The sequence below is a fragment of the Camelus bactrianus genome, chromosome 7 (assembly GCF_048773025.1).
Source record: "Camelus bactrianus isolate YW-2024 breed Bactrian camel chromosome 7, ASM4877302v1, whole genome shotgun sequence".
NCBI classification, from domain to species: Eukaryota; Metazoa; Chordata; class Mammalia; order Artiodactyla; family Camelidae; genus Camelus; species Camelus bactrianus.
In genome coordinates this window covers 1,325,218-1,340,231 of record NC_133545.1, presented here as the reverse complement: position 1 = coordinate 1,340,231, position 15,014 = coordinate 1,325,218, and the positions used below count along the sequence as shown (strand labels likewise).

Here is a 15,014-nt window from a genome sequence, read left to right as displayed (position 1 = left end):
TGAGTAGATGGTGCCGGAAGCACAAAGACACTCTCTTTCCATGGCTTCTATTTTCTCAGTGACAGGGAAGCCAAGTTCATCAAATGAGTTACACGTGGAGGGTGAGGAGAGATGCCGGTAAGTCACACAGGAGAACAAAGGGAGCAGAGAAATGCAACAGAAGGGAGGCACGACGACGTGAGATGAACTGGCTTCCAGGCAAGCCCAGGCCAAGACTAAGCAGTGCAGGAGTGCTGACGGCACCGCACAACCCGAGCCCGGCTCTCAGACGCTGAAGTGGGTGCAGGCTGTCCCCAGGAGATACCCCAGGCCTGAGATTCTGACAGGTGCCCGGGGCCTCTGCAGCCTCTGCCTGCGGACCTCCACTTCCACCACCACCACTCACTCCGCCGACCGCCCGTCCGACTTCACGCCCACTGGCCAACTCGGAGCGCTCCGACAGTGGGCGGTGGTGGCCCAACAGCCAAGGTACACTTTCTCAATTTCACCTGACCTGTAAGCAGCAACTGGCATGCCAGCAATCTTCCTCCTGCTCTTACTGTTCTCCCAGGCTCCCTCACTAGCTTCCCTCTTCCTGCCAGCCTTTAAGTGTTATTTTTCACTATGATTTCTGAGCTGAGCAAGACATCTACTCTTATTCCACAAGCTCTTCAGAGGTAACCACATCTGTTCCCAGGGTTTTAAACACTAGCCCTCAGTGCTGGACCACTGCTTGAGAACCACTGGTCTAGGGTATTAACAGGAGTGAGTGAAATGATGGGCCATGAAACCTAAGTGGATTGGGAGAAGAGTGAACCCAACAACAAAGAAAGCTGGATTGTCAAGTATGTTTTTTCTCTCAGACAAGGCTGAATTTAAGACAAAATGTGTTAAGACAAATTGGGGCACTTTGTGAACAACGCTTTAACCCACAATGAGGAAATAAACTTCACGCACTAAAATACACACCACCAAAACACATTTTTTAAAATGGAATATGCAAGGAAAAATAAAACACTGCTTTACTTGAAAGATCTCAATTCACCATGAAAGAAAAAGTAAACCCAAACCAAATACATACTAATAAAGATGAATTTTTAAAAGTATCAGAGATGCTGTAGTAAATAAATGCATTATTATACTAACTGCTCTACATCCCTGTGTACCCCATATCCTGCCCCTTCACCGCCCCAGCCCCTCACAACCACTGAAATCTCTTTCTGTCTCTATGGATTTGTCTGTTCTGGATGTTTCACATACGCGAATCATTCAGTACGTGACTTTTTGTGTCTGGCTTCTTTGACTTAGCGTAGTATTTTCAAGGTTCATCCATGTTGCAGCATGCATCAATACATCATTCCTCCAGACTTTTTATAGTAAAAGAAACCCCTGTTTGATTAAAAACACATTGAATTTTTGTTGCTAGCAGCTACAAGCATTCCTTTCAGATGTATTTGCATATGTACACAAGGATGTATATATAAAGATGATCCTTGTTCCACTGTTTGTAATTGCAACAAAAAGAAAAGACAAAACTTCCAATGCTCTGTCTCCACAATTTGAATACAAAACACATGCTGGTATCTACTCTTTCAACAGTTACTAGCACTATCATAATAAACAGCCCGGTGTCTTTCAACTTGTGCTTCAGTAAAGATAAAACAATGTATTTCCTCACACACACACACAAAATAACATTTAGACCTTTAACAAGGGTTAAATATTCCATTTTTCAAGAGTATCACAGCAAATTTCTAGTTTATTAATGTCATGTACAGTATTATACTTTATTACTTATTCTTGAGATTTTTCAGATTCTATATATTCTTATAATGCAAGTCATCAGCACAAAGCTCATTAAATCCCTTCTGACACCTCCTGCAGAAAAACATAAAGGAAGGACAGCTTAATCTGAGAGCAGCCAGCCCCGGGACAAGCTGTCACTCACCCTCTGTCCTTCGGGCCCTTCAGCCCAATCACAACTGTTCCAGCCACACAGCCTCCCTCTTTCTGAAGCCCCACAGTACTCCTAGTTCACACATTGTCCACAGCAACTGATTTCTATTAAATGTTTCATGTAAATAAAACTTGTCTCCTAAGCCATGCATTGTATCTAGTATATTTTAGGGGTCAAGGTGCAAGCACAAATAGGAACTATCTGGTGTATCTCTTGCATCTTGCTGAGGGCCTAAATAATTTTAAAATAAACTGAGTAAGTCGCACTCCCTTCCCACTGCTGGTCCCTTAGCCTCAGTCAAGTATGATCAGGGCAAAGGGAGAACACGTTGAACTGGAAGAAAGGTGGAAGTTTAGACGACTCAGCCTTCCAATATGTGGCAGTGACTGTGAAGCAATGAGATGTCATCGGGGGTACAGTACGAAGATCCAACAAAGCAGCGGCGGCGGGAAATTCAGCTGCTTTACAACTATTTCTGTCAAGTCTACCCAGGCAACAAACACTTAAGTACTGACATCTTACTCATAATGAGTCTTTCTTCCACGAACATAAAAGATTTCCCCATTAATTTAGATCTTCTTTGATTTTTTTCATCAGAGTATGTACTTTCCCTCATACAGATCTGGAACATATTTTGTTAGCTTTACATCTAAGAACACTTGCGGCAGGGCAGGAGGCTGCTAATGGAAATGGTACTGTGCTTTTAATTTCAAGTTCCACTTTTTCATTGCTAGTACACAGGAGAGCAATTAACACTGCTGTTTACTAACTCTGTATCCCGAAACCTTGCTATAACCTCTAATTAGCCCCAGCAGTTTTTTGTTGTTACTGACTGGGATTTTCTACATAGATGATCATGTCATCTGAAAACAGAAAGTTTTATTTCTTTATTCCCAATCTATGTATCTATCATCTCCTTTTCTCTTCTTATTGCATTAGCTAGGACTTCCAGTAATGCTGAAAAGCAGTGGTGAGAGGGAACATCCTTGCCTCGTCCCTGATCTTAGCGGGAAAGCTTCCAGCTTCTCAACGTTAAGCGTGATGTTACCTATAGATATTCTGTGGATATTCTTTACCAAGTTGAGAAAGTCCCCCTCTACTTCTAGTTTACGGCGAGTTTTTATCATGAATGAGTGCTGAATTTTGTCGACTGCTTTGTCTGCATCTACCGGTAGGATCATAGGATATTTCTTCTTTAGTCTGTTGATACGACAGATCACATTAAGTGATTTCTCTACAATTCTTTTTATACACTGCTGGATTCAGTTTGCTAGTATTTTCTTGTAGAGTTGTGCATCTGTGCTCATGAGAAATATCAGTTTGTAGTTTCCTTTATTGCACTGTCTTTGTCTGATTTTAGTATTAGAGTAATGCTGGCCTTGTAGAATGAGGTAGGAAGTATTCCCTCTGCTTCTATTTTCTGTAAGAGATTGCAGAGAATTGATATCACTTCTTCCGTAAATGTTTGGTAGAATTTGCCAACCTGGCACTGATTTTTGGAAGGTTAACTTCTGATTCAATTTCTTTAATAGATATAGACCTACTCAAATTATCTGTTTCTCCTTGTGTGAATTTTGGTAAATTGTTATCCTTGAAGGAATTTGTCCATTTCATCTAAGTTTTCAAATATGCAGGCATAGAGCTGTTCATTATATTCCTTTACATCTTTTTAATGCCCACAGAAGCAGCAGTAATGACCTCTCTTTCATTTCCAATTTAGTAATTTGTGTTTTCCCTCTATTTTTCTTAGTCTAGCCAGAGGTTCGTCATTCTGATATTTTCAAAGGACAAACTTTTGATTTTGTGGATTTTAAAAATTTATTTCCTGTTTTCAGTTTCACTGATTTTTGCTCTATTTCTCATTATTTCTTCTCTTTTACTTACTTTGGAATTACTTTGCCCTTCTTTCTTTAGTTTAGTTTAGGTAGAGGCTTAGACTATTGATTACAGAACTTTCTTCTTTCCTAATGTATCCATTCAGTGCTACAAATTTCTCTCTAAGTACTGCTTTTGCAGCATCCCACCAAATTTTGATAAACTGTATTTTCATTTTCATTTAACTAAAAATACTTTTAAATTTCTCTTGAGACTTTTTCTCTGACCCATTTGTTATTCAGAAGTGTACTGTTTAATCTCCAAGTACTTTGGAGCTTCCCAGCTATACTGCTGTTATTAATTTGTAGTTTAACTCGACTGTGATCTGAGAGCAGACATTGGGTGATTTCTATTCTTTTAAGTTTGTTAAGGTGTGTTTCATGGCCCAGAACGTGGTCCATCTTGGTGAATGTTCCATGCAAGCTGGAAAAGAATGTACACTGTGCTGTTGTTGGATGAAGGAGCCTGTAAATGTCAATTAGATCCAGGGGACTGATGGTGTTACTCAGTTCAACTATACACCCTTACTAACTTTCTGCCTGCTGGATCTGTCAATTGCCGATAAAGGGTGTGTTGCAGTCTCCAGCTATATGAGTGGATTCATCCACTTAGCCTGGCAGTTTAATCAGTTTTTGCCTCATGTATTTTGCTGCTCTGTTGTTAGGTGCATACACACTGAGGACTGTTATGTCTTCTTGGATAGCTGACCCTTTATCTTTATGTATTGCTCCTTTTATCCCTGACAATCTTCCATGCTCTGAAATCCACCGTGCCTGAAGTTAACACAGCTATTCCAGTTCTCTCTTGATTAGTGTTAGCGTGGAATATCTTTTCTGTGCTCTTTTACTTTTAATCTATCTGCGTCTTTAAACTAAACTTCTCACAGACAACGTACAGTGGGGTTTTTTTAATCTACTCTGACAGTCTCTGTCCTTAATTGATTTATTTAGATCATTCAAATTTAAAGTGATCACTGATATTGTTTTAATATTTATCATAGTTTTAATTATTTTCTATTCACTGCCCTTCCTGTTTTTTGTCTTTTAGTCTTTTTCTGCCTTCTCTGGCTTTAATTGAGCATTTTATACGACTCTCTTTTCTCTCATCTCTTAGCATGTCAATTATACTTCTTTTTAAATATTTGTAGTGATTGCCCTAGAGTTTGTAATTCACATTTACACGAATCCAAGTCCACTGTCGAACACTATACTGCTTCATGGGTAGTGCAGGTACCTGACAACAAAGCTTTCCCAATCCCTCCCTCCTATGCCTTGTAACATCACTGTCATTCATTTCACTTATCCATAAGCTAATCACTGCATAAGGGGTGCTGTTACTTCCAATAAGCTATCATCTGTTAGATCAAGAATAAAAGCTTTTATTTAACCCTCATTTATCCATCTCTAATACTCTTCCTTTCTTTACGTAAATCTGGGTTTCTCACCTAAAAAATTTTCCTTCTCTCTTAAGAACTTCTTTGTCTGAGAAAGTTTTTCTTTCTCCTTTATTTTTGAAGAATAATTTTGCTGGATATAGAATTCTGGGTTGGTGGATTTGGTTTTTTCTATTAACACTTTAAATATTTCACTCCTCCTCTCTTCTTGCTTGTGCGGTTTCTGAAGAGAAATCTGATATAATTCTTACTCTTGAGCTTCTATTTGTAAGGTGTTTTATTCCTCTGACTTTTTTCCTCTGTTCTCTTTCTTCCTAATTTCCTGTAGCTTGAATATGACATGCCTAGATGGAGTTTTTTGGGGCTTTTTTCTTTTAATCCCATGATTGGTGGTCTCTGAGCTTGTTGAATCTGTACTTTGGTGTCTACTAATTTTCGGAAAATTCTTAGTCTTATTGCTTCAAGTATTTCTCCTGTTCCTTTGTGTCTTTCTTCTCTTTCTGGTATTCCCAACACATGTAAGTGACATCTTTTGTAATCGTCCTACAGTTCATTCTTCATTTCTATTATAGTTTACTTGATTTCTGCCATTCCTTTTGAAAGATTTGGGGAAAAAAATCCATAGAATAAAGAAATAAGCTTTATATTCTAGTACCTTCAATGGCAATTTTTTCCTGTTTTTTGAACAAATAACCCGTATTTTCATTTTGCACTGGGCCCCAAAAATTATATAGCCAGCAGTGGAACAAATTAGAAAACCACTGCATGGAACTTTCTGGAGAGCAAGTACAGAATATGAATATGAAGAAAAAAGTTCCTATCACCTTGCTCTTTTTAACATCTAGACATCCCTCAAGCTAACAAAGCTACATCAAGTGCTCCTGGTAACTAGAACTCTGAAACTAGCAACTAGTTCAAACATCATCTATCCTTGATCAAGCTAATCAAAGTCCACAGAAACAGCACATCCCACGTGATCAAGTGGCAAGCACTGCACCCAGCACCACTCTAATTCAATTCTCACAACTTTGGGGAAAACTCTCATTTTTATAGATAAGAAAAGTAAGGTTCCAAGAGATTAAGCAACTCACCCACACCACACGCTAGTAAGCAGCAAAGATAAGGCTGAAACCCACCCTGCCCCAATCCAGAGCCAACGAAGCTGCCCCGCGTTCAGCAGGGAGGAACACAGGCTCCTGACAGAGAGTAAGGGTTAAAGCTGGGGGCTCTGGAAGAGTATTAGACGAGGGATAACAACATTTATAGGCCTCAATAATACATCTAATGTTAAAATATACAACATCAAGTAACTCAGATCAATTCCATAAAACCGCAACCTCATGAATTAGCACGCTGGTGAAACAAACGCGTTTGCAGCACCAGATGCCCAGCTCCTTGTCAAATTCCTCACTTAGTTCTCGTGCTCCATGAAAGGTACAGACAGTAAATTTGAGAAGAGCTAAAATAATATTACATGAATGACTTTCTAAGGTCAAAAACTGTACTTTAAGAGATATGTGGAATGTTCCTGAATCCCAAGCCCCAGAGAAGATACCCATGTAAAAATTGTTATTAATTAAATATCAGAATAACTTTAAAAGTTCCTATCTAGAGAGTCTATGGCCTACACAACTGAAGCACTATGACTTTTATCATGAGTCCTGACACAGCTACACACACAAAAAAATTATATTGTATTCCCTCTGCAACTTCAGGTTCCTCTCAGGCAATTTCAAGTTTATCCAAATTTAGTGCTACAAGGCTTTTTAAGAGCCAAGAAATTATGGTATCCTCAAACTTCAAGTCACTCCTGGTGGATATGCGTCAGCAGTGGAAAGGCAGGTAAAGTGGGATGACAGAGAGGAATGACTTTTACAGTGACACCTTGGAAGGGAGATCTGAGTCTTGGAAGGCCCCTCATCACCAGTCTGTGAGGCCAGTAGGAAGACAGGTACTTAAAAGATAAAAAGTGCTTTAACAAGGAATCACTGAGGGCAGAGCCAGGGTTCTACATCCTGTGACTGGGAGAGGTCACCCACAGCTTCCCCCACCTCTAGCACAGAAATTCTTCAGTGCCAGAAGAATGACAAGAGTTGGATCTTAGAGTTAAAAACTCCAAGTCAAAAATCAGAAAGGTACTAAACATCTGGATGGAGGAACAGACATAGAGAAATACTTCTCATGATATATATTATTCAAAACAATCAAACATGCATTTACAAGAATTCCACTGAAATTCTAGGGAAGGGGATCCTGAAAAGATTCTAACACACAAAGGATGATAGACAGTAACAGTGTAAAATTAGAATTTTTTTGTCTTTATTTGGTGTCCTTTCTGAATTGTTTTCAGTGTTAAAACATTTATAAGGACTTCTAAAAATAAATTCTGAACTTTATTCCCTCATGTCTGTTTTTTCCTATAATGTCTTAAGTTCCTTGAATTATCTTACTAGCAAGGTTTTCAGGAAATTGACTTGTACTGTTACATTTAGATATAATCTTCAAAGCACTAACATCATCATCAGTGAATACTAACAAAACCTACTACAGACACTGTGGAGAACACAACAAAAGCACATGGCTCTCAGAGATTTCATACTCTATCTCACTGCATAATTTTGGCCTGGAAACAAAAGGAAGACTAGCACTAACAATCACGTTGAAAGGATATGACATTCTTTGGATGCCTACATGTCTCAGGAAATATACTTTCAGCTGTCATTTAAAAAGGAAAGAATAGAGGGAGGAGGGTATAGCTCAAGTGGTAGAGCACATGCTTAGCATACACAAGGTTCTGGGTTTGAGCCCCAGTACATCCTCTAAAAATAAATAAACCTAATTACCTTCTCTCCCCCAAATAAAAAAAAATTAATAATATAATAATAGATAAAATATTTTTTAAATCTTTAAAAAAATAAAATAAAAAGGAAAGAATAGGGAAAAAGAACATCTCAAGTGTAATGAGGAATGCCTCAGTCTCCTTGAACCTCAAGAGAGGTGGGAGTTCTACAGAACTAGACAGGTGAGGATTACTCACAAGGAGAAATGTGTAGGCCAAACTGCTGTAATCACTCACCACAAACTAAGTGACTTAACACTAATTTATTACCTCACAGTACTGAACACGGGTTTCACTGGCCTAAAAGCACTGGTGTCAGCAGGGCTAGTCACTCCTGGAGACTCCACAGGAAAACCCATTTCCTTGACGTTTCCAGACTTTGGAGGCCACCACATTCCTTGGCTTGTGGCCCTTCCACCATCTTCAGAGAGCATCACTCCAACCTCTGGTTGCCCTCACATCTCTGACTCTACCCGTCCCCTCTTCCTCTTATAAGGACCCTGGTGATTACACTGCACTCACCAAGATAATCCAGGATAATCTTCCCCTTAACATAATCACATCTGTGAAGTACCTTCTGCCATCTAAGAGAACATTTTCATAGGCTCCAGGGATTACCAGGTGGACATCTTTATGGGCCACTGTACCGCCTACCAGGGGACATTGATTTAACCCAGTTTAGCAAAATCAAACACAAGGAATCCTCTATACTTCTATCCCATTCCTCGTTGCTCACCTATACTATAAAATCACCTCAATATCTGTTGGCTATTGGATTTGTATCTACTACACCATCCACTCTTAAGATTTTACAAACACAATGAGCAAGGGAAAAGCCGCCCCCGCATCTGGGAGCTGGCCTTGGTGTCGTTTACAGCGGCTAGCAACTCACAGCTAGGCCTCAGTGATTCCCCCGATGAAAATAAAACACTTCAGGGAACATTAACATCCGAGAAGGCCACTCTGTGACTATAATGGTAAAGGATAAATAAGACAATTCTGTAATCATGCCTGAACAAAGACAAAAAACATGAACACTGTCTGAATCATTAAAAACGACCAAACATTTCCCCACTCTGGCTAACATGAATGACTTGCATCTCTACCAATTACAGTTTTTGCCTCCCTCCAATCTTTTTTTTTTCTAGGTAAGATTTATGAAGATATTCAATCATAGAATAATCTCTGCTTCCTAACAGCATCCAATACAGATCAAAGCCACACTTCCATAAACTCCTCCCAAATCACCTAACACAAGCCCAAATCCTATTTTACCAGGTTCTGTTCTAATACTCTCTTATGGAAATGCCCCACAGCTCCCCATGGTATGCATTTACCCCTCACTGCGACATGCAATAACATGCAGTAAACCTGACTTGTCCAACTACAGGTGTGTTCCCAGTGGTCTTTGGCTGAAGAACAATGACAAAGGTCAGAAAAGACTGCGGACCCCCAGACAATTGCATTCCAAATTTATGTACCAGATTGGTGATCTGCTCCATCTTCTGCCCAACCCCTACTCTCAAGAAAAAAGGGCTAAAGTTTTCACCTCCAAAAGGAGGAGTAAGCCACAGAGGTGAGGCCAAGACCCTGGAGGGAAAGGCAGGTAAACTCTCCAGGGAAGCAGCAGGTGGGGGATGATTCTTGGCATCTGCACTTCTTCCTCACTCCTGTTTAGCCAAAAGGGAGCCAAATAAATGGCAGGGTCCTAAAACCTCTAGTGTTGTAAAAGTCCCAGTCAGCCCTACAACTGTCCCCCAAAATATTACAGCCAAGTAAGGGAGCTTTGTCTACAGCTAGGATAAGGAAGAATTTAGATCGTGCAGCCAGACCCCAAAGCTCCCTGCCAGCTAGCTTCATAGGCTCTCCTAGGTCCTTTCATCAGCCTTACAATAAGCCAACTCCTGCATTTTATGTAACTGACCCAGCTGGATCCCACTGAACCCTGTCACAGTGGAGGTTTAAACCCTGTAGGACTGTAAATATAGTTCAGGCTATGGAATGAGCTTGCCTGGACTCAAACTTTGGCTCTATCGCACACTATACCACCTCTGCCAGGTACTGTGAAATACCTACTCCACAGGTTGCTGAGAGACTCAAATAACATCACCTGGTAAATATTCAATAAATGTTTTTTATTATTAACTCAGTGAAGGGATTATGGAGATTTTTTAGTACACACATGTATCAATCGGTGATCATTTTAAAGTAATAACTATGTTTGTGAAAGTGGCACCAATGTAAGAAAACTATTTCGAAGATACCATGTAAATAAATGCATCCAAAGAACAGATGTATTGAAAGATGAGTGTTGCTGTGCAACTACGGCAGCATAAAGAACAGGTACCTATCAATTACTGTCAGTGTTTAGTTCTCCTGATGGGGATTAGTAAGCTAAAGTCAATGTTTTAAAAGCCTGTGTGATGGTTTATGGGTGCATATTATTTAAAAACAGGTTAATCAAAAGCAGGTGACAGACAAACAAATGAAAAGTTTGTGTATGAACCACGGATTAAAATCAATCCAATTCTGTGCATGTGAAGTCCAAAAGGAAAAGGAAAACAAGACCACAAAAGGAAGAAAGGAAATGGATCATTACCACCTGTTAGTAGTAGCTAAATGTGATTATTATAGTAACTGACAAGAGAACTGAGGTATTCATAATATTAAAGACAAAGTAAGATTATCACACGAGCATTTGAAAGTTAAACACTATACCATATATAAAAATTAACTCAAAATGCATCAAAGATCTCATAAATGTAAGTTACAACTATACAACTCTTAGAAGAAAACATAAGGGAAAATCTTCATAACATTGGATTTGGTGACAATTTCTTGCCAAAACACCAAAAACACAGGCAACAGTGACAAAAAAAAAAAATCAATAAATTGGTGGGCTTCATCAAAATTTAAAATTTTAGTGCACCAAAGGACACTATAAATAAAGTAAAAAGGCAACTCACAGAATGGAAAAAAAATATTTTCAAATCACAAAGGGATTAATATCCAGAATACATAATGAACTAAAACTCAACAACGAAACAACTCAATTGAAAAATGGGCAAAAGACTTAGACGTTTCTCCAAAGAAAATATACAAATGTCTAAAAGCACATGAAACAATGCTCAACATCACTAATCATCAGGGAAACACAAATCAAAACCACAATGAGATACCACTGCACACCCATCAGGACAACTATTATTTTTAAAAAACAGAAAACAACACGTGTTGGAGAGGATATGGAGAAACTGAAACCCTAGCACATGACTGTTGGGAATATAAAATGGTCCAGCCACTGTGGAAAACAGTATGGTGACGCCTCAAAAAATTAAACATAGGATTACCATGTGATCCAGCAATTCCAATTCTGGATATCTATCTAAAAGAACTGAAAGCAAGGTCTGAAATAAACACTCATATACCCATGTTCAAAGCAGCACTATTCACAGTAGTCAGGAAACAACCTAAACGCACTCTGACAGATGAATGGATAAGCAAAATGTGATATGCACATACAATGGAATATTATCCAATCTTAAAAAGGAAGGAAAATCTGACACATGCTTCAACATGGATGAAACTTGAAAACATTATGCTAAGTGAAATAAGCCAGACACAAAAGGACAAATATTTTTTGACTCCACTTACATGAGATACCTGGAACAGTAAAATTCAGAGAGACAGAAAGTAGAATGGTGATTACCAGGAGCTGGAAGGAGAGGAACGGGGAGTTACTGATCAAAGGGGACAATTTCAGTCTGGAATGATAAGTCGGCTCTGGAGATGGAGAGTAGTGATGGTTGCAAAACAGTGTGAATGTACTTAATGTCACCGAACCACACACTTAAAAATGGTAAATTGTATGTTATGTATATTTTATCTTTTTGGCAAAACCAAAGAAGAGTTGAATAATTAAAAGAATTGGCAACGAGTCCTAGAGAAAAACCAAGCATTTATATTAACTGTTGTTAAGTATGAATAATTTGAGGAAGGAATGCCAGAGACTGGAAACTCACTAAGCTTGGTCACTGCCTGCGCTGGTTAGGCAGAGGGTGGAGTATACCCACCATCCGAGGGCAGTGGTCCAGGAGAAGTGGGGGTGAGGAGGAGCAGAACTAAGGAATTCTAAAATCAGTGATAAAACTGGGTTGTTTCTTGAGTAGTAAACAAAAGTAATATAGCTCCTGGCTACTATAACATGGGTTCCTTTCTCAACCCAAATGACAGAATATACGATTAATTTAAAATAAAGCCAAAAATAAATAGACCAATGGAACAGCATAGAGCCTGAAAGTAAACCCCATAAATATATCGTTACCTAATTTGTGACTAAGGTCCTAAATGGTGCCGAAGTGACTGGACATCCATGTGCAAAAAATACATATGACTCCTACTTCACAACATACACAAAAAATAAATTCCAGACGAACTTCAGGTTTAAATGGGAAGAGTAAATCAACAAAGAACTTAGAGAAAAGCACAAAAGAACATTTTCATAACCTTGGAATAAAAAAAGGTCTCTTAAACGGGACATAAAAAATACTGATAATAAAAAAATTCTGATAAAGTGAACTATATTAAAATTTAAAGTTTCCACTCATTAGAAGATAGCATTAAGGGAAAAGGCATCTACAAAATGAAAAAAAATTTTAATATATATACATATATACATGACCAAGGTATCATATCCAGAAAACATAAAGAACTTTTACAAATCAGTATTAAAAAGATAAACAAGTTTAGAAATGGGAAAAAGACTTGAAGATGCTTCACAAAAGATTTCCAAATGGCCAATAAACATATGAAAAGGGAAATGCAAATAAAATCTCTTGTGCAATAAATACCATGACACACTTACTAGAATGGCTAAAATTAAAAAAAAAATACTAAGTGTTGTACAGATGGGAAGCAAATCACACCTCTCCTACAGTGCTGGTGGGAGTGGAAATTGGTACCACACACTTTGGCAAACTGTTTAAAAGTATCTACTAAAGATGAACGCACAACCTATACCGTAGAGGTTCCATTCCAAGGTACAGACCTAACAGAAATGCATACACATGTTCACCAAAAGACACGCAGAATACTTGTAGCTAAAACCTGAAAACTACTAAAGAGCCTGCCAACAGTAAACTAAAAATAAGCTGTGCTACAGTCATAACTGCAGCACCAAGAGTGAATTACAATCACCTACAACACGGGGGGATCTCAGAAGCATTAAGTGAAAGAAACCAGGCACAGAAGAGTGCATCCTGCAAGGTCCCATTTACACAAACGTCCAAAACTAAGCTAATCTATTAAAGCCAGGACAGTGGTCACTGTTGGTGGAGTGGAGAGTAACTGGCCAGGAAAAAGGGAGGGGCCTCTGGGATGCTTCTAATACTGTGTCTCTCCATCTGTGTTCAGGATTACACAGGTGTGCTTAGTCTCATGTGCTTCAAGCTATACACGTAAGATTAGATGCTTCTGTTTATTTTTGCTTCAATTAAAATAACACAAGAAACTAGATTTAATATCTTGTGATAACTTTTAATGAAAAAGAATATGAAAACAAATATATGCATGTATATGCATGACTGGGACACTGTGCTGTACACCAGAAACTGACGCACTGTAACTGACTGTACTTTAGCTAAAAAAATAAAATAAAATAAAAATTTTAAAAATTAAACTAAATATGCTGTATCAAATTCCACCAGTTCAGACTTTGTATCTCTTTATCCCAAAGTGTGACTTGGCAAAGTGATTCTCAGTTTTCAAGATCAATAACTACAAACTAGGAAATTCTCCATCAGAATTTTTTTCACCTAGAACCAAAACTGAATTCGAGAGAAGTTAGTTAGAAGGAGAGGGGTGTAAATCCAAATACATAAAGTTTATATATTTTATTATACTGTCATGAAAAAGCAACCATAACGTGTTCTCGTGCATCATTAAGAGGTAAAAACACTGAAGATTTCCAAGGCCAAGCCAGCTTCCTGACCCCTGCCAGCGTCACAGAACAAACGGGGACCGAGAAAGGATGACTTCCTGCAGAAGTTGCTCCAGAGCACAAAGGGCTTGGCTCAGGCCCTCAGTCCCGTCGGCCGCCGGTCTTCACGGCCAACACGGAGGGTTTCCAACCCAGCACGAGCGGGCGGCGGGCGGCGGGCGGCGGGCGCGGGGCGGAAAGGTGCGCGCCGACTCGGACGACGCGAGCGGCCGCGCTGCGGGTGCCCGCCTCCCCGCGGCGCGGGGGACCGAGCCCCGCCCTCCCCCGGCGCCCGCCCGAGACCTCCCGGGGACCGCCGACACCTGCACGTACACCCGGCTGCCTGCCGGGGCCGCCAGCCGCGTCGGGGAAGAGCTCGGGATGACGAGGGCGCGGGCGGCCCCGAAGCGCTCCCGGGGGCGGGGGACAGGTGGCCGCCCGAACGGCGCGCGCGCCCAGGACGGACGGCAGGTGGGTGCAGGGCGGGAGGCGGCGGGAGGCGGCGGGAGGGGGCGGGGACCGCGGGGCCGGGCGGCCGGGCGCGGGGCGCTCACCGTGGACTCCCGCACTTGGCTGTGGAAGTGCTGCTCCCGCGCCGACACCTCGTCCTGCCCTTCCATCCTCCTTCATGCCCGCCGCCGCGCCGCCCGCGTCCGCGCGCTCCGCCGCACCATCGCCCGCGGGCCCACACGGCAGCGGGCGGACAGCCGGCAGCTGCAGGGCCGCGACCACAACCCCAGCCGCTACCTCAGCCGTAGCCTCAGGAGAAGCCGCTCGGGCTGCGGAGGGCGGGCGCCGCTCGGGGCGGGGCCGAGGCCGGGCTTGACGTCAGAGGAAGGCGCCGCGCGTCAGAGGAGCGCGCCGCGGTGCCCGAGGGGCCGGGGCGGGGGCGGGGCCTGGAGGGGTGGAGTCGGCTGGCCCCGGGGCGGGGCTTAGGGCCGCGCCCCCAGGGGCCTGAGACGGCGTGAGGCTGCGGGATTCCGGCCCGGAGCCC

The 15,014-nt window shown here is 41.2% G+C and overlaps 1 protein-coding gene across 3 annotated transcripts in view; it reads right to left on the bottom strand.

Annotated features, from left to right (window-relative positions):
- LMBR1 (limb development membrane protein 1) overlaps window positions 1–14,801 on the bottom strand; it is a 122,399-nt gene extending 107,598 nt beyond the window's left edge. The window contains exon 1 of one of the 3 annotated variants that reach the window (XM_074366654.1): window positions 14,575–14,801. In XM_074366654.1, the coding sequence (XP_074222755.1) occupies window positions 14,575–14,650 (76 nt within the window). In that variant the 5' untranslated portion in view covers window positions 14,651–14,801. The remainder of the gene's footprint in view (window positions 1–14,574) is intronic. The other 2 variants (XM_074366653.1, XM_074366652.1) reach the window with 2 other exon arrangements.
- Between the last annotated feature and the right edge of the window lie 213 nt (window positions 14,802–15,014).